Genomic DNA, 24130 nt, shown 5'->3' with positions numbered 1-24130 from the left:
TTTTTTTTGCTTAACTTATATGTCTTGGGAATCTTTTTATAGCACTACCAAGAGAGCCTGTTTGTACTTTTGTATTGTCTGTAGTCATTGTGTGGCTGTACCATGATTGATGTAACCTAGTTCCCGCTTTAGTGGACATGCCCTAATCTGGTCCCCCCTGTTAGTGGACATGTTGTTACTTTTGGGACTTTGTATTTAGTGGCTGTTTAATGGCTGTCTAGTATTGTGATGCTGGGGTCAGGGCACCCTGCTTTAATTTAGCCAGTCTTCCTGTTAGTGGCTCGGAAAGTTGTTTCCTGGAACAGATAATGCTACTTGTCTTTATTCCATTTACCAGAGTAACCTGGAGATCTTTTTGTAGCTCCACATATGGATCTCCTGTGCAGTGTAGCCACTCCTGCTTCCCTGTTGGAGCACATTTTGCTGTGCTGGCGTGAGCATTTTTCATATACAATTTTGCAATCTTGTGGGGATGTATTTGTATTTCCTCTTGAAAGTGAGATTCTGAGTCAAAGGTATATTTTTAAATTCTGATAGCAACCACCAAGACTACACTCCAAACAGGTTGCAGTAATTTAACTTGTCACTGTGTGACAGTGTTTACCAAAGTCTATTCTTTGAGAGTATGAGGCCGGACGTGGTGGCTCACGCCTGTAATCCTAGCACTTTGGGAGGCCGAGGCGGGTGGATCACCTGAGGTCAGGAGTTCAAGACCAGCCCGGCCATCATGGTGAAACCCCATCTTTAAAAAAAAAGAAAAGAAAAGAGAGTATGAGGTTCTTTGGGTGTGTGGCAGTGTGGAACTCTAGGCCTTGACTCTTGCTTCAACCAGAACATCTCTGCATCCAGTCTTAAGATTCCTTGTATAGTTTCATTTGTTCAGAAGATACCACAGCTTTCAAAAGGCTCAGGGTGAGGAGTTGGAGGGGGTATAAAAATCACTGGTTTCATGGAACAAGAGGAGAAGACATGGGTGACAGGTCTCAAGTCTTCAGATTGCGAAACAAAAAGGTAAAACAGCCTTCCAAGTGGAACGAACAGGATAACCCATTTCAGCAAACCATAAGGAGTATGACACTTAGAGTCTAGGGCAATCGAAAGAGGTGTAAGATACCTGGCTATAAAAGGGGCATGCTGTGAATAATGCCAGGCTTCAGGAGTTTGGGTCTGCAGGCCTGGGACTGACACAGGAGTGTTTCAGCAGGAAGGAACAATACAACCACACTTGCCTCTTGGACAGATGGCTCTAGTGGTGGCAGATTGGTTGGCTGAGGGTGCCAGTTTCTGTGCATTATGATAAGTCCCTATAGTGAAGCTGGTGGCCATAAGGCAGGCTAACCTCCACAGTGTTTATTTCCATGTCAGAGCAAAGATGACCAGGGCCACTTTTGCTCAGGTAGGAAGACACAGCAGGGACTGGGGCAAAATTGAGTCCAGCCAATGTTTGCATATCTGTTCTCCACGGTCTTGATGTGAGTTCATGCTTAGAGATGAACAGGCATGAGGGACTCCGATACTGAGCTGCACCCTGTGAGCACTTAGGAGGTTAATAAGGAAGCTCCTCAAGGGACGGTGCTTCAGTCACTTCTCAAAGGGTAATTCTCAAGGTGGTCTCCTGAATAGAGAAATAACTTATACTTTTATATCAGAAACTGAACTTTGTATTTCACTTCAGTCTGCTATCTAATCTCAAGCTTTGAGCCTTTTTGTCTCTGAGATAGGCATTTAGAAAAGTATTTAACAAACATTTTAAAAATACCAATTTTAAAAAGGAAAAAACACTAAATAAAAAAGAGCTTTTTGTATCCCGCAGCCAAAGCGATGTTTCCAAAATACAGTTTTGAGCAGGCTGCTCCCCTATTCAAAATGAGTCAGACGCTCTGCTCTGCCACCAGCATCAAGTCCAGATTCCTGCAGAATCCCTCAAATGCTGAGGCAGGCCATGTCCCCTCCCCATCACTTCAGTCCTAGCTTCTAACTTCTAGCACAGTACCTGGCATCTTGCAGTGATAGCTCACGTTCCTGTGTACTCATTGTGTGTTAAATATACTAGCCTATTTAACACTTAGAATAAACATAGGCAGTATAAAATAGTGTTACCCGCCTCTTTTGATAAAGAAACAAGATGAAATAACTTAACCAAGGCCACAAGTTAGTAAATGGTAGAACTGAAGCCGTCCATCCACCTTCTAGAACAGGATCTTAATTACTAACTTTAGCAATTCAGTAAGTAGTTGTTACAGAATAAATGAATGTGGTCCTTGCATGGCTTTTCAGCTGTACCTGAATTACTTCCCATCTTTTATGCCCCTGCCAACCTGACCTTATGTTCTGCGTCACTGCTAGGCTTCTATACACACAACTGAGAAACCATCTCAGCAACTTGCTTCTAGGTAGATCATCTTACTGAATTATGATAGTGTCCTTGTCTCATTCCCCACTGGTCCCTAAGCTCTGTTGGTCCCAGATCACCCAGGCATATATATCAGAAGGAGTACAAACTCAGGCAACATGTTCAACAAGCTGAACTCAGCTCGAAAAGGTCCTGCTCTGGCTTTCCTTCATCTATTATGTTCATAGAATGCCCTTTTGGGGTTTCTTTTGTTTGTTTTTGAAGAGATGGGGCTGCTCTCTATTACCCAGGCTGTACTTGAACTCCTGGCCTCAAGTGATCCTTATGCCTCAGCCTCTCAAAGTGATGAGATTATAGGCGTGAACCACTACACCCCGCTTCTCGTCAGTTTTCAGAACAGGACAGGATCCCCTTTTCCATCGTCTTCATCTCAGTCTAGGCACAAGACTCAAATGCTTGGAGCTTCTTAAAATTACCTGCTTCAAGCTGGGTACAGTGGCTCGAGCCTGTAAGTCCAACAGTTTGATAGGGCAAGGTGGGAAGATCACTTGAGTCTAGGAGTTCAATATCAGCCTGGGCAACATAACAAGACCCTGTCTATACAAAAAAACTTAAAAATTAGCCAGGTGTTGTGGAACATGCCTGTAGTCCCAGTTACTCAGGAGACTGAGGTGCGAAGATTGCTTGAACCTGGGAGTTTATGATTGGAGTGAGCCCTAGCCGTGTCACTGCACTCAGCCTGGGGGACAGAGTAAGACCCTGTGTCAAAAAAAAAAAAAAAAAAAGTCTTGCTTACCTGCTTCATATTCACCAACTTTGGGGTCCTTAGGCAAGGAGGGCTTTGGGCTGGACATGCTCTGAGATATTCACTGATGCTGCCCAGCTTAACTGTATGCTGGGGAAGGATGCAATTAAATCTGGAAAGCTGTCCCTATTCTACTCCCTGCATCTGTTCTCACCCACATGTGACTCCCAGTGCCTACGGCGAGAGTTGGCAATCATATACCTTTGGCTTTTTCTCCTAGGATTTTGAATGTGGAAATGACGTGGAACTTTCCTTTACCAAGAATGGAAAGTGGATGGGCATTGCCTTCCGAATCCAAAAGGAAGCCTTGGGGGGTCAGGCCCTCTATCCTCATGTCCTGGTGAAGAATTGCGCAGTGGAGTTCAACTTTGGACAGAGGGCAGAGCCCTACTGTTCTGTCCTCCCGGGGTTTACCTTCATCCAACACCTTCCCCTTAGTGAGCGCATCCGGGGCACCGTTGGACCAAAGAGCAAGGCAGAATGTGAGGTGAGTGGGGCCAGAATGTATTGGTGGCCACCTTGCTGCCAAGACAGAGGGCAGACACACATAGACTTGCTGGGTGAGTAGCCTTGGGGCAAGTGGCCACTTTGTCCCAGCTCCTCAGGGTTAGACTCAGAGCTGAAAAGCTGCTCTGAGTATGAAGTGAGGGGTGTTGGTGTGACCTAGGTTGAAGTCAGAGAGGTTAAGTTAATATATCTAAATCTCAGAAACATTCCATCTTCTTAAGTGAGGCCAGAATATGGGAAAAGGAGGCTTTTCTTCCAACAGAAAAGAACACTAGGTGCTTCTTGGGGAGTGCACTCTGCCACCAAGTGTTCTTTTTTTTTCTTTAGAGACAGGGTCTCGCTCTGTCACCCAGGCTGGAGTGCAGTGGTGCGATCACGGCTTACTGCAGCCTTGACCTCCCAGGCTCAAGTGATCCTCCCACCTCAGCTTCTCGAGTAGCTGGGACCACAGGTACATGCCACAATGCCTGGCTAACTTTTTTAGCCACTGAGCCTGGCCCACCGAGTGTTCTTGAAGGAGGCTGAGTAAGTTCCACCTCTCACCCAGAGCTATTATAAAAGATAAATGGCCTTTGGGATTATTTGATTCTAAGAGCTATGTTGGTGTTTTTTTTCTTAAAACAATATTTTTCTTGTATGTGTAAGTTATTTATACTTGTTCTAGAAAATTAAGAAGTAAAAAAAAAATTAATTCTCATAATGCCATCATCTACAAATAAGTTTGCTTGCAGAGTTTCGGAGGTCATCTGTTCTTTTTAATGTGCTAAGTGCCTGTTTCATGCTCACAAACTTTTATCATTGAGATTTTATGAGCATTATGAGCATTATGATACCCTGCCCTTTTCACTTCACATTATATTGTGAGCTTTTTCCCATCACATGAAAACCTCTCTTTGAACATCATTTTTTTCTTTTTTAAAAATCCTTCAAGGAAATGAACATCATTCTTAATGGCCTCACAAACTAGCCATTCCCCTTTTGTTGGGCATTGAAGATGCATCTCTGTTTACCAAATTCTAAATGTACTGATTAGATACAATTCATGTCCTTGTGTGTACAGCTCTTTTCCTATTTCATACTTCAAGAAAGTTTTACCACTTCTCGTACCCACTCCATGGGCCAGTCCCAGTACACAGCCTTCCCTGGGCTATTGTGGGGGGGCCACATAATCCTGTAAATGGGCTGGATTTGGTGGCAAGCGCCTGTAATTCCAGCACTTTGGGAGGCCAAGGAGGGAGGAGGATCCATTGAGTCTTAAGAATTTGAGACCAGCCTGGGCAACACAAGGAGACCTCCATTTCTACAAAAAAAGAAAAAGATTAGCCAGATATGATGTCTTGGGCCTGCAGTTCTAGCTGCTTTGGAGGCTGACGTAGGAGGATTGCTTGAGCCTGGGAGTTCAAGGCTGCAGTGAGCCATGTTTGGGCTATGATACTCCAGCCTGGGCAATAGAGTGAGACCCTGTCTCAAAAAAACAAAATTCTATCAATGCTAATGATGACAGCACTTGGTTTTTTTGTTTTTGTTTTTCCAAAGTCCTGGGCTTACAGGCATGAGCCACCGTGGCTGGCCAGCACTTGACTTAATGCTTACCCTGTCCCAGGTGCTGTGCACAGAGTCTGACAAGCTTTATCTTTTTGAATCCTGATACCAGTACTATGAGGTAGATGGTGTTATTGCTTCCACTTTCCAGAGGCAGCCACCGTTCAGAGGTTCAGAGTTACACTCACAGTCACCAGCAAGCCAAGTGGTGCCACACCACCACGCTGCAACACCTCCTCTGTCTTGTTCTTGTATTCTTGTAGATTCTGATGATGGTGGGCCTGCCTGCTGCTGGCAAGACCACATGGGCCATCAAACATGCAGCCTCCAACCCTTCCAAGAAGTACAATATCCTGGGTACCAATGCCATCATGGATAAGATGCGGGTAAGGACAGTTACTGGACTCTCCTTATTCACTTCCCACCTACCTAGTGCTGCCTGCAACTAAAACCACTTACCCCTCACCACTTCCTGCCTGCAGGTGATGGGCCTACGCCGGCAGCGGAACTATGCTGGCCGCTGGGACGTCCTCATCCAGCAGGCCACCCAGTGCCTCAACCGCCTCATCCAGATTGCTGCACGCAAGAAACGCAACTATATCCTAGATCAGGTACTTATTGATGACCACGTGTCCTCAGGAGAAGGGAGGGGACCCCTGCCATGTCTGGGAAGTCCACTCTGGTCCCCTTCTTTCTTCCCCGTAATGCTGATCGACTGCTGTGCTAGTCGGGGGGGTCAGACCATGTCATACATGATGTCATGTCCTAGACACAGCTGAACCCGCACTGGGATCTAGGCCTACTTACTCAGACTCATCAGCAGCCCCAAAGAATATCAGGTGAGAACTGTTTAGCAAAATGGAAGGAGTATGAATTTCTGAGCCTGACAGATGGGGGCTTGCATCCCAGCTCAGCCACTCCCTAGCTCTGTGCCTTTGAGCAGCTGGCTTTATCCTCTGAATCTCCATGTCTTGGTTGGTAAAACGGGGATCACAATAGCATCTGCACACCTAACATAGGACCTGGCACTTAGTAGCTGGTGATTATTGTTAAATACTCTGCAGAATAAGTAGAATACCTTTAATTCCAACAGCAGTGCTGTAAGGTAAACACTGTTACTGCTTCCATCATATTCTCTTCACAAATACGTATGACTGGCAGGTACATACCTAAGTCATATTTTCTACCTACATTTCAGTTAATAGTGGAGTTGTTAATATCAGGGGACCTGAAACCTTTGCAATTGAACATAAATATTGTATGCAGGTGCAGGTTATCCTTTTTACCAAAAAGAAGAAAAAAAAAACCTTACATAGCTTTTTGTCCATATCTTTCAGCATTCTCAAAAGGATGAGTGACCCAAAAATCATTACAGATTCCTGTCTCAGAGTAATGAGTTCCACATGGTTATTGCCTATGCAACGTCATACTTGACATTTGTCCTGAAGGCTTTCACAAGTAATAAAGGGTGTTTCCTTATTTTCTATATTTGGGTATCTGAATAAGCCTCTGTTCCCTTCAACCTTGCATTTCTGGTTTCTTAAGAACCTGTGAGTGGGCAAATAATGTAAACTGAGTAACACCCTGCCCTTGTTGCCTTCCTGAAGTGCTTTCCATACATGTAGGCCTGGGTACTTGGTGACGATGAGTTCGGAGGGTTCCTGATAACAGTGGAGGTGGTGACAGTGGCTTTGTCAGGATGATAGTTGGCTTGTTAGAAAGGAATTGCTTGGAACCAAGTTGCCTTCATGTAGGAATGAGGATCCTATACAAAACTGTTGAGCACAGGGTAGTCTAAAATCCTTCCATGGTTATTCCCCCAGCTGGCCTCACTTTGCCTGATCTTTCTTGTCAGGGCATTTTAGAATTTTAGTCTGAATTGACCCCAGCTGGACTCATTGTTGGGAAAGGCAGAGCAGTGATACCATTTTAACACTGAGGATATATACCTCTTTTGGACACCCCAGTCAGTGTTCCCTGCCTGTCTTTTTCTTGGTTTGCTGGCTACATCAGCTGTGAAACGCATTTCAAACATGTGGCCCCAGGGGAGAATAATTATAGTCTAGAGTGGATCTTCTAATATCTCTGTCCAGGATGCTGAAGTGGCTTTTCTCTGGAAGCCAGGCCCATGTCAGCTGTGCACTCTGAAGACTTACTGTCAGCCTTCTTGGCTGCTGGGCTTGTTCAGGGACAGGGTCTAGGGCTGTACCAGGTATGCCTGTGGTCTTCAGGGCTACCAGCCTCCTGCTGAAGGGACACGTGGGTCTGGCCAAGTGATCTGGGCCAACAGTGAGACAGAGAACCTAAACTCTGAAGGCTGGGGAGGAGAGTTCTTTGGTTAACCATAGATTGGAGGATTGACTCAGGGCCTGAAACCATAGGCTACTCAGGCTGAGGGAGGGAGTATAAAGTCAGTGGTTTCACCTGTTTTGGCCTAAACCCCAAAAGTGGGTTCCAGAAAACTCTGGGTATGAGAGGGAGGGAGAGGGAAGTTATGTGTTTGTGTATAGAAGGTTCAGAGCAGGCCTCTGGCCAATCCTGGCACTTCTATTCCACCAGCTTTGGCAGTGATGGGTAAGTTGATGATGCATGGCTGTCTCCTTGGCTAGGTGGAATTTCCAAAGGGGAAACCCATACTACAGGCAAAGTCCCTGCAGTTCCTGAATCTCAGCCCAGAACCATGTTTTGCCTTCACTGGTTTTTCCTGAGTGGTCAGACCTCCCCACATTTGGCTCTTCTGGGCCTCCTGTTATGTAGGTTGGCCTCAGAAATGCGCGTCCTTGAGAGAGAAGGAGAGGTTGACTGCAGAAGCCAGGTGGGCCTGTGTAAGCCAGGATTATGCCTTTGTCTGGCCAGGACTCTAACCCCCACCCTGGGATGTATGTTATTGGGCACACGCTCTCAGGTATACTGGGGCTTTGACCTACATTCTGTGATAACCTGAGTAGCCTCTTCAGATCATTTGGGCATCACAGCTATGGAACATCAGAGGAGAAAAAGATAGAAAAGAGGTGGACCAGGGAGGAAACTGAGGCCTCTACAGAGGACTATAGGACTGCTAAGCCACACACCCAGTTTACTGATAGATCACAGCTCTGCTGACTTCCCAAGCAGCCATAGGCTAGAATGGTTGGGGCCATGATGGGAATTTGGGGAAGCTTTCTGGAGGTGGAATGTCTGGGTCAGGACACAGAGGATGATTAAAAGAGCTGGGGCTTTGTCCTGAAGGGAGTGGGGAGTCATGGTCATGTTTTCATCTGGAGGAATGTAGATATATTTGCCTGGCTAGTAAAAGGCTGCAGAGGAGAGAGAAAGGGGGAGTAGAAGGCCACATTGCTTCAGGTGGCTCTTTGGGGTCTTCTGTTGGAGGCAGTTAGCCTCTGGAATGAGATGCTTTCTGGCCTTATCCCAGAGGGCCTCAAAATAGGGTACAGAACAGGAATTGACTGGCCTGCTATGAGGCAAACAAGTTGCCCTTCTGGAGGTTTCTGGGGAGCCTCCATAGGGCCATGTTGTCCAAACCCACCCCAGAGTAGGGCACTGTTGCCTAGTAGTTCCCTTAGAGGTCTCTTAACAGCCTAAAGCCAGGTCTGGCATCGGTCTGAATCAGGGCCAGATGGGTTGATGTCACAGTCAGAACATGTTGTTCTAGTCCTCATTTGCATCCTGGTCGGCAGGTGCCACACTTTTGCCTGAAATGGAAACCTAGGGCTAGAATAGTGCCCCACAGTAACCTGCATCTTATATCTTATTTGCAAGCCTTGGAGAAGGGATCTTTCTTTCCTTCATTCCCGACCATCCCTAGAGCCTGAAGCCCATTCCATTCTTGAAACTCCAGCCAGTTCTCTTCCTATAAATGTGGTTCCTTTGATTAGAATTCACCTCACTCTGAGCCCAAAGCAAATTCTTTACTCATCAGCCTTCATTTTGCTCCTCAGAGCCAGCTAGGTTTCTCCGGCTGCCAGTGTGACTCTCATTAGCTGTGACAAATGAGAGTAGGCAGGGACAGGGGGCTTGAGAGAGCTTGGGCTGTCAAGTCATCACTAGTACCTCCTGTGTTCCCTCCTCACTCCCTCAGACTGTTACACACCAAAACTCCCCATAGAGCTTCTCTGAAAAACCCAACTCTGTCCCTTAGTCCATGTCACAGGGGCCAGGGAACACAGCCACATTTTCTCTTAGAATCAACATCTTCAAGCAGGGTGGGACTGGGGGAAGCAGGAGTTAGGCAGAGGGAACCCATGCAGCTGGAAAAGCTGACCTAGCTGTTGTGCTGGTCTCATAGCAACAGCCACCAGCAGCCCCCAGCAACCACAGAAGTGCTGGGCTGGCCTGGGGGCTCTGACCTCACTGTGTTTGCTGTGGCAACAGCCACCAGCAGTTAATTCCCTTTCCTCCAGGAAAGCCAAGTATTTGCATTTCTGCTGGTGTGGTTTAGACACTCTTCTTCCCTTCCCCAAGCCAAGAAGTAAGTGGAGGGAGGCACAGTCTTAGATGGTGAGAGGATTCTCAGCACCTCAGTTCCAAAGTGCCTGAGAAGCCATCCTTCCGAGTCTAGCCACTTCCAAGGACAAAGGCCAGCTATTTATGAGTCCAGTCTGCTCCACCTCCATTCCTCCTATCCCGTGAAGCTGCAGGGACGAGCCATCTTGGCAGCTTTGCTTCTTTCCTCTCCCCTCATCAGGACATTGAGGGGCAGCTGTACCACATGGAGACCTCCAGGACGTGTCTCTCCATGCCCTCGCAGTTCAGAGGAATCAAAACAGGATCACTTAGGGGCAAAAAAAGCAGAATAGTCTGGGGCCACTCTGGGCTTTTGTGTCAGAAGAAAATTAAATTTAGCTGAGGAAGCCAAACTCTTTCTTCCTGGGTCCAGATGCCACATTCTACTTTGCTTTTAGGAATGGAGTCAAAAAAGAGTAGTGGGGAGAGGGGACTTAACTTTTCCTCTGTAACATGCTGTTCCTCTTCAAACCATTTGTGGTGCAAGGGCTCTTTGTGGGCCAGTGTCCCAAGACCCCAAGAACAGTATGTGTGTGCCTGTCACTCCCATGACGTCCTTCTTCATGAGGGTAGGCACTTTGCCCTGGGGAACAGGGAAGAACACTTTTTCCTGGCGCATGTGTCAGGGCCAGAGGATCTGGTTAGTTTAAGCAGCTGCACCTATGGCCCAGAACTTCCAGCAGATCTGTGCTGAGTCCCTGGCCCCTGGCTAATCCACATCCAGCATCCTGTTCCTTTGATCTTAAAAGAGGATCTCTTATGTCTTGTTTTTTCTTCAGGCTTAAATTTTCCTTGGTACTTTCCATTGGGATGCCTCTCCTGGACAGTCAGTCCTATAAGCCTTGTTTTCAGATTCACCCTGGGTGTTGACCTCTGTCACTGTCGACCTCCTTGGCGGTTGCCAGAGATTTTCACATGTGCAAATCCTCTCCAGAGCCGGGAGGAAGGTGATGATCCTTGTCTTTCAGATGAAGAAATTTGACACTCAGGCTACTTAGGGGACTTTTGTCTAGAGTCTCACAAATAGTAAAGGGCACAACAGGGATTTCAAGCCCAGGTTTCTTCCCCAAAGCCTGTGTTCATTCCACCCTGTCTTACTATCCCTCTGCTTGTGAGATCACTATAGCTTTTCTTTGGTCTGGGCTGCTTCAAGTCAACGTGACAGTATAAATATCCACAGAGTGACGACCACATCAGTGACAGCTCACAGTTGTTGAGTGTTGGCTGTGAGCCAGGGCCTGGGCTTAGATGAGAGCTTTCACTCACACCAACTCATTCAGTCTTCACAGCAACCAGAAGACATCCATGCTGTTTTTCCTTTTCAGGGCTTGATTTTATAGAGGAGCAGGCTGAGGCTGGGCCATCCCAGTGCACGGCCTGCTTCCCATCAAGGTGTCTCCCGCCCTGGAGGCCACCTGTGTCCCCCTACTTGAATAGTTTCTTGTACTTTGTTAGTTGCTTTATGGCCATTCTCTTACTCAGTCCTCGCCAGCCCAGGAGGGAGGCTTTTCAACCCTGTATTACAGATGAGGCCAGGGTGCATTAGTAGCCACACCAGGACTTGACCCTACTGTTTCCACCCAGCCAGCCTGCGTCTTCAGAATACATTTTTTTTTTTTTTGGTCCATTTGTATATGCCCCTTTTCAGACTGTTTTCCCCGTATGTGGCTTCTTTCTTGGGTCCCTGTCAGAGCCACTAAAAAGTTGCCTAATTGCAGTTAAAAATTCATTACTTTATTTCTGCTGAGTTTCCATAGGGAGGATACCTGTATAGGTGCCTGGGTCTCAATTCTAGAGGTTCAGGCTCAGGAAGTCTCAAATGAAGTTTGGGCTCCTCACTTTCTAAGTAGTGTCCAGGTAATTCAAGTATACAGGCTGAGTCAGTGGAGCCCTGAGTCCAACAGAGGTAGGCCCCATTCCCCAAGGGCCTGGCATGGAGGGGGGTGCTCAGTAAATGGAAGCTGATGTTGTTACTGCTCTCAACCACGTAGGTGCTAGAGCACTGCTCTGCCAGCACCAGCTCAGGACATACCTGTGATCACTGAGAGGAAGGGAAGGAAACATTGGGAACAAAACTACACTGTGAAAAGCAGAGGCTCCTGACTTGTTGAGCTTGCTGGTTAGAAGCCTGTGGGTAAGACTGATGTTTCAGAGTAAGACTGAGGGAATAAAAGAACCAATGTTGATGAAAACAAACTACAAAACTGTCAAAAGGAGCTAGTCAATTAGTAGCGTAGCTAATCTATAGGTATTACACAGCTATTAAAAAAGGATAATGCAGAGAAAAACTTTAGAGAAAGTTTCATGTTACACGAAAAAGAGCCTCAGGAGGATGTGCATAATACAGTTCTTTTTGTATAAAAAATCACATAGATGGCTGGGCGTGGTGGCTCACGCCTGTAATCCCAGCACTTTGGGAGGCTGAAGTGGGCAGGTCACAAGGTCAAGAGTTCGAGACCAGCCTGGCCAATATGGTGAAACCACATCTCTACCAAAAATACAAAAATTAGCCGGACGTGGTGGCAGGCGCCTGTAGTCCCAGCTACTCGGGAGGCTGAGCCAGTAGAATTGCTTGACCCTGGGAAGTGGAGGTTGCAGTGAGCCGAGATCGCGCCATTGCACTCCAGCCTGGGTGACAGAGTGAGACTCCAACTCAAAAAAAAAAAAAAAAAAAAATCACATAAATATTTCTAAAAGTGCACATAAGAAATTCAGTGTTCATTCTGTCTGAGAAGAAGGGCTGGCACTAAGGGAATGCAGTGGTTTTTCCTCTAAACTTTATGCCTTATACTATGAATTTTTTTTTACCAAGAGTGTATATTAACTTTTAGGATAGGGAAAAGAAATTGTAAGGCACAGTACCAAGAACAAATAGGATTAAAAAGCAAAGCGCCAACTATTAGAAATCCTTTGTCCTCTGCCTGTTTGCAGCCACTTATCTAAGCAATTCATTTGCTGAGGGGGACTCAAGAATCTTCAAAGTAAAAAAGAGCTGTTTCCTGAGTTTCTCTGCTTACAAGGAGCACTAATATCCTTCTCAGTCGCTGGCCTACATAATACCCCTCAGAGGAAAAAACCAACTCTTAATGTACCATCTGTTGCCTCTTCTGTTACCTTACCCTTAGACAAATGTTTATGGGTCAGCCCAGAGACGAAAAATGAGACCATTTGAAGGCTTCCAGCGCAAAGCTATTGTAATTTGTCCCACTGACGAGGACCTAAAAGATCGAACAATAAAGAGAACCGACGAGGAAGGGAAGGATGTCCCAGATCATGCGGTCTTAGAAATGAAAGGTAGGAAATGAGTGCTTCCCGAAGGAACATCACCGCAGGGTCCTGGAGAGAAGTAGCTCTTGACTCAGTTTGCCCTTCCCTGGGTCCCTAATGATTTCTTTTCTGATCTTACTCTTTCTCTGCTTTTGCTTTGTCCCTTCCTTGTCTACCACAGCTGTGAATGGGAAAGCTACTCATCCCTTTCTTGTATTGGGGTTTTCAGGCTGGATGGGACTGGGGTAGCACGAGGGAAAGGATGTATGGGAGCTAGAGCTGAAAGTCCTGCATGCTCACCCTGCCTCTGGCCCCAGATGTGCTGACTGGGGCAGCTTCAGTTGCTTCTCTGTAGAAATAGGGATGGTGATGCCATCTGTCTGACCTGTTCCCTGGGGTGAGGCCTGAGGGCGCTGAGCACTGTGGCTAGGTGGGTCTTAGCCACCTCTTCAGAAAAAAGAGGAGAGAGGGGTCTTTGTTAGCCCCTGACACTTACCAGGCTGAGGGGTTGGGGCTCTGTCTACTTCTTTCTTTTTTTTTTTTTTTTTCTTTTTTGGAGACAGTCTCTCCCTGTCACCCAGGCTGGTGTGCAGTGGCATGATCTCAGCTCACTGCAACCTCCGTCTCCCAGGTTCAAGTGATTATCCTGCCTCAGCCTCCCAAATAGCTGGGACTATAGGCGCGTGCCACCACACCCGGCAAATTTTTGTATTTTTAGTAGAGATGGGGTTTCGCCATGTTGGCCAGGCTGGTCTTGAACTCCCGACCTCAGGTGATCCACCCACCTCGGCTTCCCAAAGTGCTGGGATTACAGGTGTGAGCCACCACACTCAGCTTTCTGTCTACCTCTTTCTTATTCGCTACTCCAGTTTTCTTCACCTTCTCCCTTCTGGAAGGCCACTCTTCTGGGTAGAGGGGAACAGACTTCAGAAGGTACTGACCTCTTCTCCCTGTTTCTTCTGGGACACTCTTCCTCCTAGCCAACTTCACATTGCCAGATGTTGGGGACTTCCTGGATGAGGTTCTGTTCATTGAGCTGCAGCGAGAGGAAGCAGACAAGCTAGTGAGGCAGTACAATGAGGAAGGCCGCAAGGCTGGGCCACCCCCGGAGAAGCGCTTTGACAACCGAGGTGGTGGTGGCTTCCGGGGCCGCGGGGGTGGCGGTGGCTTCCAGCGCTATGACAACCGAGGACCCCCTGGAGGCAACCGTGGTGGCTTCCAGAACCGAGGGGGAGGCAGCGGAGGAGGAGGCAACTACCGAGGAGGTGAGATATCTCACACACAGCACTCTCCACTTACTGTTCCCAGTTTGGGGTTGGGCTTTGACTGCTTATTCCGTCAGCAACTGAAGTTTTCTGAGCTCCAGCTGTGAGTTAAACTCTGGTAGAAAACCCAAACAAGTCAGACACAGAGGCCTCAGAAATGCTCCCACCGTCCCACTCCCCCGGGCATTGCTTATGAAGTCCTTTGTCCATTTGCATGTCATAGTGACCACTCTGTCACGTTGCTGTCCTTTTTGTAAACTTTCCCCCATCTAACCATGACCTCCTTGGAAATAGGGTCTAAATCAAAATCTATTGGAAATGGGGTCTACATCTTTGGCCATGTCTGAAGAGGACTAGATGTGACTCGTTCATAGTTGTCCCCAGTGCTTAGCCTCCTCTCTTTTCTTTTTGAGATGGAGTATTGCCCTTGTTCCCCAGGCTGGAATGCAATGGCGCAATCTGGCTCACCACAACCTCCACCTCCTAGGTTCAAGTGATTCGCCTCAGCCTCCCAAGTAGCTGGGATTATAGGCATGTGCCACCATGCCTGGCTAATTTTGTATATTTAGTAGAAACAGGGGTTCTCCATTTTGGTCAGGCTGGTCTTGAACTCCTGATCTCAGGTGATCTGGCCACGTGGGCCTTTCACAATGCTGGGGTTACATGCGTAAGCCACTGTGCCCAGCCTGCTTCCTCTACTTCAGCATCTCCTTCCAGCATATTGAGCAGCTATTGAGATGCTGGGGCATAAAACCCAAGACGGCCCTGGTCTCTGCCTCACCATTCTCACAGTCCAGTGGATGAGACAAACCTGTCATAAGGGCTGGGACAGGGGAGTATACCCAGGGGTCTGGGGTATCCCAGAGGACATGCTTTGTTTGTTCACCATGAGTTCTTGTTCTGCTCCTGAGTTCATGCTGGCTCATAGTAGTCACCAAGACAGCCCAGTTCTCTGGGGTTGCAAGTTGGGAATGATGGTGCCTTTCATGTGGATTTCTCCAACACAGGTTTCAACCGCAGTGGAGGTGGTGGCTATAACCAGAACCGCTGGGGTAACAACAGCCGGGATAACAACAACTCCAACAACAGAGGCAGCTACAACCGGGCTCCCCAGCAACAGCCACCACCACAGCAGCCTCCACCGCCACAGCCACCACCCCAGCAGCCACCGCCACCACCCAGCTATAGCCCTGCTCGGAACCCCCCAGGGGCGACCACCTACAATAAGAACAGCAGCATCCCTGGCTCAAGCGCCAATACCAGCACCCCCACTGTCAGCAGCTACAGCCCTCCACAGGTGAGAGAATGAGTGTGTGTTTGTGTGTAGGGATCGCACGTGTGCTCTCGAACCTGAGCAGGTTAAAACATTCCCCAGCTACTGGCCTTCACTCTTACCTCTATCCTGCCCTTCTTTTTCCCTGGCAGTGATCTTGACTCAGATGGACCCTAGACAATCCCAGATCCCCTCCAAACCCAGAAGTAAATGGAGACCTTCCCAGAACCTACTTTTCTCCCACCACCTTCAGGGGGATGGGCTGTAAGCGCTGATCCTCCAGCAAGTGACTTGGCTGTGTCACTAACCTCACTGAATCCCCAAGAAAGCACTTGATTGAAAAGCACATCCCTTGTCCAGGCCGAAAGGGGCTGACCTCTTTTGTCTTTTGGATGTAATGACCAGGGCCTTAAGGTCACTGAGACTTGCCCTCTGCACAGAGAGCTTCTATCCTGAGCAGCTCCGGGCTCAGTTCCAGTTGTTGGAAAGCCACTGCCGTGGCTCTGGTACACATAGGCTCCTGTAAACCAGAGAGGTCTTCAGTTATTGCACAGCCATTTCCCGAGCACTTTCCTCATGCCAGGCCTGGACGCAGTTGCCAGGAGACAGATGGATGGTGCCCAGGCCCAGTCTAAGTAGAATATTTCCTAGAACAAGAGCTGGGCAGGCACAGATCCAGACCCCCAGCCCTACAACATCCTGTTTCTGTGAGCTTGGACAAACAGCTTCCTGTCTCTGGGTCTCATTTTCCTCATAAAGGCATTAGTAGAACTCACTTCCAAGGTTTGTTATGAGGAATGGATGGCGCTATAGCTCTGGGTCTAGGCAGACCTGGGGTCAAGCCCTTTTCGCCGTGTTACCTTGGCCCAGAAATTTCGTCTTGAGCCTCAGCTTCTTTCTCTTTAAAACGGGGCTTGTGGGACCTACCCCCAGATTCAATATGGAGATTAAACGACTAAATGATCCAACCTGTGCTTGAGAAGCACTACTGTTTCTCAGCAGATCTTCCAGTAACAACTACCACCACCTGTTGAGTGCCCAGTGATTTATACACACAAGCTTATTGGATACTCAGGGCAAGCTAAAGGGGTTGTTCTATTGTGATTCTCATTTTACAAAAAAGAAAACTGGGATTTAAAGAAGTGCCATGTACCTTGCTCCCCGGGTGCGTCAGAGCTGGGGTTGGAGTCCAGATCCTGCCCTGTCTGGCCATGGCATGGAGCTGGCTCACCACCTCCTCAGCCCGTAAATAGTGTCCACCAGGCAAGGGAAGGGCCCCTGTGGGCCAGCCATTTAACAAAGGCCCTTTTTCCATCCCAGCATTTCACATCTGCAGATTTCCTCTATTTCACAGAGCTTTGGCTTTTTTCCCTCCACTTTCCAGCCGAGTTACAGCCAGCCACCCTACAACCAGGGAGGTTACAGCCAGGGCTACACAGCCCCACCGCCTCCACCTCCACCACCACCTGCCTACAACTATGGGAGCTACGGCGGTTACAACCCCGCCCCCTATACCCCACCACCACCCCCCACCGCACAGACCTACCCTCAGCCCAGCTATAACCAGTATCAACAGGTAGGTGCCAGACTGGGGGCCAACTGGCTGAAGAGACTTCCGTGGGCCCCTCCTGGATGTGCATTCCCAGACTGGAGTCCCTGTTTATCCCTAAAAAGACAGCCTGCTGGCCTTGGCCTAGTGTTCTTCTGGTGCAGCCATTCCATTGGGTCAACACTTCTGTACTGGGTGCTAGGTAATTGGTGTCCTAGCCCCTTCCACAGTGCAGCTTCTGGGAAACAGAGCAGGGGCCTCAGAGTCCTCTTTCAGCACCATGGCCAGGGGGCTCCAAATCCTGCTGCCGGTTGCTGCCCAGGCCCCTATCTATACCTGTTACTAAATCTTTTGAATATGATAACTAGCTGTACCTGAAAGGCACTGGATTGACAAGCTGAGACCTGGGCTTCAGTCCCTAACTGCCTACCTCTGTGGCATCAGGTCTTCCCAAGGTGCCTTGATTTCTCTGTCAGGGGACCCGTGTTCAGCTGTTGTCACAGCACCTATCTCTGTCCTAGGTGAGGGCGGGGCTGCTGGGAAGGCTACATGTGGGATTGATGCAGGATAACTTGGTGTTCTTGGTTTCTCTCTGCAGTATGCCCAGCAGTGGAACCAGTACTATCAGAACCAGGGCCAGTGGCCACCATACTACGGGAACTATGACTACGGGAGCTACTCTGGGAACACACAGGGTGGCACAAGCACACAGTAGCCAGTGTGACCCAGAGGCTCCCGGAGGCCCCTGCCGGCTTCCTCCACCAGCGCCTGCCTCGGCCCCTCCTCTGCCCCCCGCCAGATCCCGTGGTGCTGGGGATGGGGTCATCCCAGGGCTGCCTCCCTCCAGCCCACTGCCTCCCCTCTGAGGGGCTTCTTCCCCTCCACAGGGCCAGGCAGTTTTCTCTGGATTCAAACAGGCAACGATGACCTTTCATTTTCCCCCCTCCCCTACCTTCCACCTCCTGAAGTTCTTCCTACCTTCTTCCTTTTTGACTAAATAATCCCCCCTTCCCTTGGTCATACAGTGAGGCTACAGTGACTGAGGGGAGAAGCCCTTCCTGTTCACTCTCCCAACCCTGCTCCACCCTCAGCTTCCCAGACCCTCATGCAGTTGGTTGTAAATTCTCCCAGGAGCTGTTTTACTGTCTACTTTTCAGGATTAAAAAAAAAAAAAAAACAAAACTTTAAAAAAAAAAAAAAAAGTTTAAAAAGCAAAATGGGGAGGGAGGAAGCAGTGACATATTTTTTTGGTAATTATGCGCTTTTTTTTAATTTTTAGAATTTGTCTGTTTTTACTGTGGGTCGGCTATTGATATTTCATCAAGATAAGCATTTGTTTCCTGAGTTCAGGTGACTGAGGAAGAGCCACAAAACAAAACACATAAAACCAAACCACAGAATGATCTTGAACCTGACTTTTTATACGACATCCCAGTTCCCCGTAACTTTGCACACAAGCTTCTGTGTTCAGTTGAATTGTAACTGCTTTTTGTATTTGGAGAGAGTGTGACTATTGAACTTGAAACCTTTTATTCCGGGCGTCTTGGTAGTTTCTGGTGGGATTCAGTGGGTGAGAGGGAAGAAGGGGAGGTTGGGGGGCTTCTTCCCTTCAGAACTTGAAGTTTCTCCCACTGCCTCCTCTCCAGTCATCTCCCAGGTGCCAGACCCAAAAGCTTTTCCTGCAGTGACACCCTTTATTTTTACTTCCCCTTGACTCATGTTTTAACAGGATTTTAACAAACTGCACTTATTAAGAAATGTGTTTGCCCTATTTTGTTTGGTTTGGTTTTGTTTTCTTTGAATAAAGACATGGCACCTCCTAGCAGGAAGGAAGCAGGGTTGAAACCCTGAGGTGTTACTGCAGTTAGCCGCCAACTGGGGGCCTTTTCAAAGGGAAATTATTTACTCGTTCATTAAACCAGCTTACTGAGGGATTCATATGCCTGGCCCTGATTTTAGTGCTAAAAATGCACCCTTAAACAAGGGTCCCTGGTTTACATCCACTAGTTCATTTTTAAAGTGCTTCTCTGGTTCTCTATCTCTCACAGTCTGAAATCCCTCCAGGAGTTTTTGAGTAAAGGGTGTGGAGCAGGCCTGTGCGTGGAGGGATGGGTGGGATTGATGGGGCAGAGACCAGGGCTGGTTTGTTTGGGATCATCGCTGGGCATCCGCAGACCACCCGCCTCAGGCCTGGCCTGTGTGCAGCAAATAGGACCCAGTTTTCACAGAGCTGCCACACCAGGGAACACAGACCGGCACCAAGAGGTCAGCTGTGAGAGCCTGGGGTGGTATGCAGGGAGGGCTTCCTGGAGGAATGAGCCAGGAGAAGACTCCAGATCGCACCCCCATGGCCCATCGTTCTTTGTCCTCAGCAACCTTATTTCTTCATTCCCTCAGTACATGCTGTGTTCCTGGCTCCTTATGAGGGACAGTGCTGGGTCACAGGAGAAGCCAGTTCAGCCCTAACCTTCCCTGGTGGGAGCTCAGAGCCTTGTGAAGGGGAGATGGGCAGCAAAAACAAGGGAGGGAAGCTGACTAGTTTCAGAATCTTGGGTAGGGCATCAGAACGTGAGAAGGAACCAAGGTTGGTGCTAAAAGGGATCCTAGAGTGCCCCTGACAGGAGGGAGCAGGGCCCTTAGTCTGGAAAGTCGCCTCTGTATGTCCATGTGCTGTGCTACAGCACCCTCTGCTGGCGTCTCCTGGTAATGCCTAGGTATCGGGTGGTAAATGGGGACCTCCTTGGCTTCTGTATACCCAGACCTCAAGGGAATGCAAATGAGGAAGCTCTTCCTCTGTTTTGAGCCACGGACTTCTTCTCACATCTCATCCCCAGTCCCTTGATCCCCTTGCCCACTCCCTTCAGAATAAAGGAGGTCAAGCTACTTCCTATGGCTTATGAGGCCCCGCATGGCCTAGCACCTGGTAACCTCTCTGGCTCCACCACTTTCTGCTCCCTCTGAATATCACATCAGTAAAAAAACCAAAAACAAACGAAAAATGAATATTACATCAATGGTTATTTTGTTCTGAGGAGCCATAAATCCCTTTTGGAACCCACAAATGCCATGAACCTCTGCATTGGAGAATACAGAGGCACATGAATTTTGCATAAAAATCATGAGCTTCAGACCGGGCACAGTGGCTCACGCCTGTAATCCCAGCACTTTGGGAGGCTGAAGTGGGCGGATCACCTGTGGTCGGGAATTCAAGACCAGCCTGGCCAACATGGAGAAATCCTGTCTCTACTAAAAAACACAAAATTAGCCGGGCATGGTGGTGCATTCCTGTAATCCCAGCTACTTGGGAGGCTGCGGCAGGAGAATCGCTTGAACCTGGGAGGCAGTGGTGAGCCGAGTTCGCGCCATTGCACTCCAGCCTGGGCAATAAGAGCAAAACTACGTCTCAAAAAAAAAAAAAAGAAAGTCCTGGCCACTGAGTGGTTACTGGTGGCATGTCTGTCTACCCTGCCGGTAATGCCTAAATAGAGCCCCTACCCATCCCATAGGGAACTCAGGACCACAATTGTGTTGTTTCGCACCTGCAGATTTCCTCCAGGTCCTGGGAACACAAAATGGGAAGTTCTACCTCAACGCCCATCTCATGCCAGCCAGCGACAAGGTATGATGACAGATGTAAGCCAGTCTTCTGGCTCTCACCTTGTAATCCCAGCACTTTTGAGAGGCTGAAGCGGGAGGACTGTCTGAGGCCAGGACTTAGAGAATAGCCTGGGCAACAAAGTGGAACCCCTGGCGCTACAAAAATTTTAAAATTAACCAAGCGCGGTGGTGCGCTCCTGTAGTCCCAACTACTCCGAAGGCTGAGGCAGGAGGATCACTTTAGCACAGGAATGTGAGGTTACAGTGAGCTATGATCGCGCCACTGCACTCGTCTGGGCAACAGAGCGAGACCCTGTAAAAAAAAAAAAAAAAAAAAAAAAAAAAGTCAAGCCTTAGTAAATATTACTGGATTCCTGAAGGAGTGGAGAAAGGAAAAGGACAGGCGGAGGTCTAAACTAGAGCACGAACCCACCCTCCAGAGTATGACAGCTCCAGGCTCCGGGGGACAGTCCTTTAACCATCCATCCCAAAATTAAGCACGCTTTGAGCCAGAGTCACAGCAGTGGTTCTGGTTCCTACTGGTAACAGACTAAGGGCCTCTCACCCCGGAGCCTCTTTCCTCCCCGGAGGCGAGGGGCAGGGCCCCAAAGAGGCACGCATGCGCAATGCAACGTCTGCCTTAGTCCCGGAACTTTGGTACCCCGGCACAGCGGCGCACCCGGACCCGGAGCATTCTCAAGCGGAAGTGTCTTGAGTGCGTGGGCGTGAGGTTGGTGTGCGGCGCCAGCCGGGGCGGTTCAGAAGTCCGAGAGAATCAGGATGGAGGCCATGGCGACCGCGGCGGCGGCGGCGGCGGCGACGACGAAGGAACCCGACGAGGGTGAGATCTTGGTCACGCGGAGGCGGCAGTTGGGTGCGGCCGCGGTGTCTCTAGGAAATGATTCCCCCTGAACGCGAAGGAGGACTCGTTTTAGGGGGACACCCGTCCCCCTCCTCTTTACCGGTCCTTTTCAACACTTTGCCCAGATTATCCTCTCCCTTGTTGCGGGCTGACCTCCTTTTCCTCCATTCCTTCCCCCCGAAATTAACCTCTTCCCGGTTCCAGACCAACACTTTCCATGTCCCTAACTCATTTCCTTACGAGGCTAACTCTGGAGTTAACAGAAACCTCTCCTCTGCCCAGCCTAATTCCCACATTGTCTCAGGCTGGCTCTTCTCAAATTACCTCCTTCCCTATGCCAAGCTGAGCCTTCCCTTGCCCCAGACGAAGAGGTAGTTTTGCCTCCAGGCTAAACTTCTACCTGCCTGATGCAAACTTGACTTATCCCCATCTAACGATTCCCTCATTTCATTGTAAGTCCCCTTACACCCAAAGTCCGAAATCCAGCCAGGCTCCTTTCAAAGTCTTTACTCGGTTTCTGTACTTCCCTCCAACCTTCAAAATAATCCGATGTGGGGTGAGGTGTGGTTGGAAGGCTGGCTCAAACACCACTGGCCAAGAATTAGTAATTGTGGAAACCAGATGGAGATGATGGGTACATGGAGGTGGAGGGAGAGGTGTCGTTGTATTTTCTACTTTTGTGTATGTTTGAAATTTTCTAAAAATAAAAAAATTTAACCTAAAAAAAAAAAAAAAATCTAAGGCCGGGTGCAATGGCTCCCATTTATAATCCCAACACTTTGAGAGGCCAAGGCAGAAGGGTTGCTTCAGCGCAGGAGTTTTGAGACCAGCGTAGGCATCATACAGAAACCCGGTATCTACAAAAATTTAAAAATTAGCCAGGCAGCCGGGCGCGGTGGCTCAAGCCTGTAATCCCAGCACTTTGGGAGGCCGAGGCGGGTGGATCACGAGGTCAAGAGATCGAGACCATCCTGGTCAACACGGTGAAACCCCGTCTCTACTAAAAATACAAAAAATCAGCTGGGCATGGTGGTGCGTGCCTGTAATCCCAGCTACTCAGGAGGCTGAGGCAGGAGAATTGCCTGAACCCAGGAGGCGGAGGTTGCGGTGAGCCGAGATTGCGCCATTGCACTCCAGCCTGGGTAACAAGAGCGAAACTCTGTCCCAAAAAAAAAAAAAAATTAGCCAGGCATGGTGGCTAGGGAGTAGCTAGGGCAAGCTACTCGGGAGACTAAAGTGGGAGTATCACTTGAACCCTTTCACATTTCAGGGTGCTAAGATTACACCACTGCACTCCAGTCTCTGCAACAGAGTGAGACCTGAGCCCAGGAGTTTGAGACCAGCAGTAGCAACATAGTGAGACCCCATCTCTACAAAAAATTTAAAAATTAAGGCCTGGTGCAGTGGCTCATGCCTGTAATCCCAGCACTTTGGGAGGCTGAGGCAGGCAGATCACCTGATCTCAGGAGTTGGAGACCAGCCTAGCTAACAGCGAAACCCATCTCTACTAAAAATACAAAAATTAGCCAGGCATCATGGCATGTGCCTGTAATCCTAGCTACCTAGAAGGCTGGGCACCAACCAGAATCACTTGAACCCGGGAGGTGGATTGCAGTGAGCAGAGATCACACCACTGCACTCCAGCCTGGGTGACAGAGTGAAACTGTCTCCAAAAAAAAAAAAAGCCAGGTATGGCGGTGCATTCCGGTGGTCCTAGCTACTCAGGAAGCTGAGATGGGAATATCACTTGAGCCCAGGAGGTTGTGTCTGCAGTGCGCTGCGTTTGCACCATCACATTCCAGCCTGGGCAACACAATGAGACCCTGTTTCAGAAAAAGAAAAAGAAAAAGAAAAAAAAATCTATCGCTTGGCCCCATCTATCTCCTCCAGAGAGTCATGTATACTTAGTCTCCGTTACCTTACCTCCTGCCTACCACTGTCTGACTTTTACCCTAAGAAACTGCTCTGATTAGGATCCCCACTGACTTCCCCCATGTTATTCAATGCAGTCACCCCATTCAGGTTTTTTTGTTATTTTGTTTTTGTTTTCTGAGGGAGAGTCTCGCTCTGTTGCCCAGGCTGGAGTGCAGTGGCGCAATCTCCCAGGTTCAAGTGATTCCCATGCCTCAGCTTCCCAAGTAGCTGGGATTACAGGCATCCACTACCACGCCTGGCTAATTTTTTGTGTTTTTAGTAGAGATGGGGGTTGCACCATATTGGCCAGGCTGGTCTTGAACTTCTGACCTCAAGAAATCTTCCCACCTCAGCCTCCCAAAATGCTGGGTTAACAGGTATGAGCCACCACACCTCGCCCATTTTCTTACTAGTCTGGAGTAGAATTAAATGATGTTGACTCTTCCTTCGTAATTACATGCTTTCCTTTGGCTCCTGTGACACCATAGTGCCTTATTTCCTGCCTCTTGGGCTGCTCCTTCTCAGCCTCTGACATTGTTTCCCAGAGGTGCTGTAACAAAGGACCACAGACTGCATGGCTTCAAGCAACAGAACTTTGTTCTCTCATAGTTCTCTAGGCCAGAAGTCTGAAGTCAGTGTTGCTGAGCTGAAATCCAGGTGTCTGCAGTGTTGTGTTACCCCACAGGCTCTGGG

The 24130-nt window shown here is 48.6% G+C and overlaps 2 protein-coding genes across 8 annotated transcripts in view; both read left to right on the top strand.

Moving 5' to 3' along the window:
• HNRNPUL1 (heterogeneous nuclear ribonucleoprotein U like 1) overlaps positions 1–18837 on the top strand; it is a 44266-nt gene extending 25429 nt beyond the window's left edge. For 2 of the 6 annotated variants that reach the window (XM_017502927.2, XM_017502924.2), the window contains exons 8-15: positions 3379–3645; positions 5471–5593; positions 5690–5818; positions 12836–13004; positions 13958–14242; positions 15250–15539; positions 16900–17091; positions 17663–18837. In XM_017502927.2, coding sequence (XP_017358416.1) covers positions 3379–3645; positions 5471–5593; positions 5690–5818; positions 12836–13004; positions 13958–14242; positions 15250–15539; positions 16900–17091; positions 17663–17779 — 1572 coding nt within the window. In that variant the 3' untranslated portion in view covers positions 17780–18837. Of the gene's footprint in view, positions 1–3378; positions 3646–5470; positions 5594–5689; positions 5819–12835; positions 13005–13957; positions 14243–15249; positions 15540–16869; positions 17092–17662 lie in introns of all 6 variants that reach the window. The other 4 variants (XM_017502923.1, XM_017502925.2, XM_017502926.2 and 1 more) reach the window with 3 other exon arrangements.
• Positions 18838–21041: 2204 nt separating this feature from the next.
• Positions 21042–24130, top strand: part of CCDC97 (coiled-coil domain containing 97) — a 15204-nt gene continuing 12115 nt past the window's right edge. Inside the window, exon 1 of one of the 2 annotated variants that reach the window (XM_017502934.2) lies at positions 21042–21502. In XM_017502934.2, coding sequence (XP_017358423.1) covers positions 21442–21502 — 61 coding nt within the window. In that variant the 5' untranslated portion in view covers positions 21042–21441. The remainder of the gene's footprint in view (positions 21503–24130) is intronic. The other variant, XM_017502933.2, reaches the window with a different exon arrangement.

The sequence above is a fragment of the Cebus imitator genome, unplaced genomic scaffold (genome assembly GCF_001604975.1).
Source record: "Cebus imitator isolate Cc_AM_T3 unplaced genomic scaffold, Cebus_imitator-1.0 Scaffold306, whole genome shotgun sequence".
Classification (NCBI taxonomy): domain Eukaryota; kingdom Metazoa; phylum Chordata; class Mammalia; order Primates; family Cebidae; genus Cebus; species Cebus imitator.
This window is presented reverse-complemented; position numbering and strand designations above follow the sequence as displayed.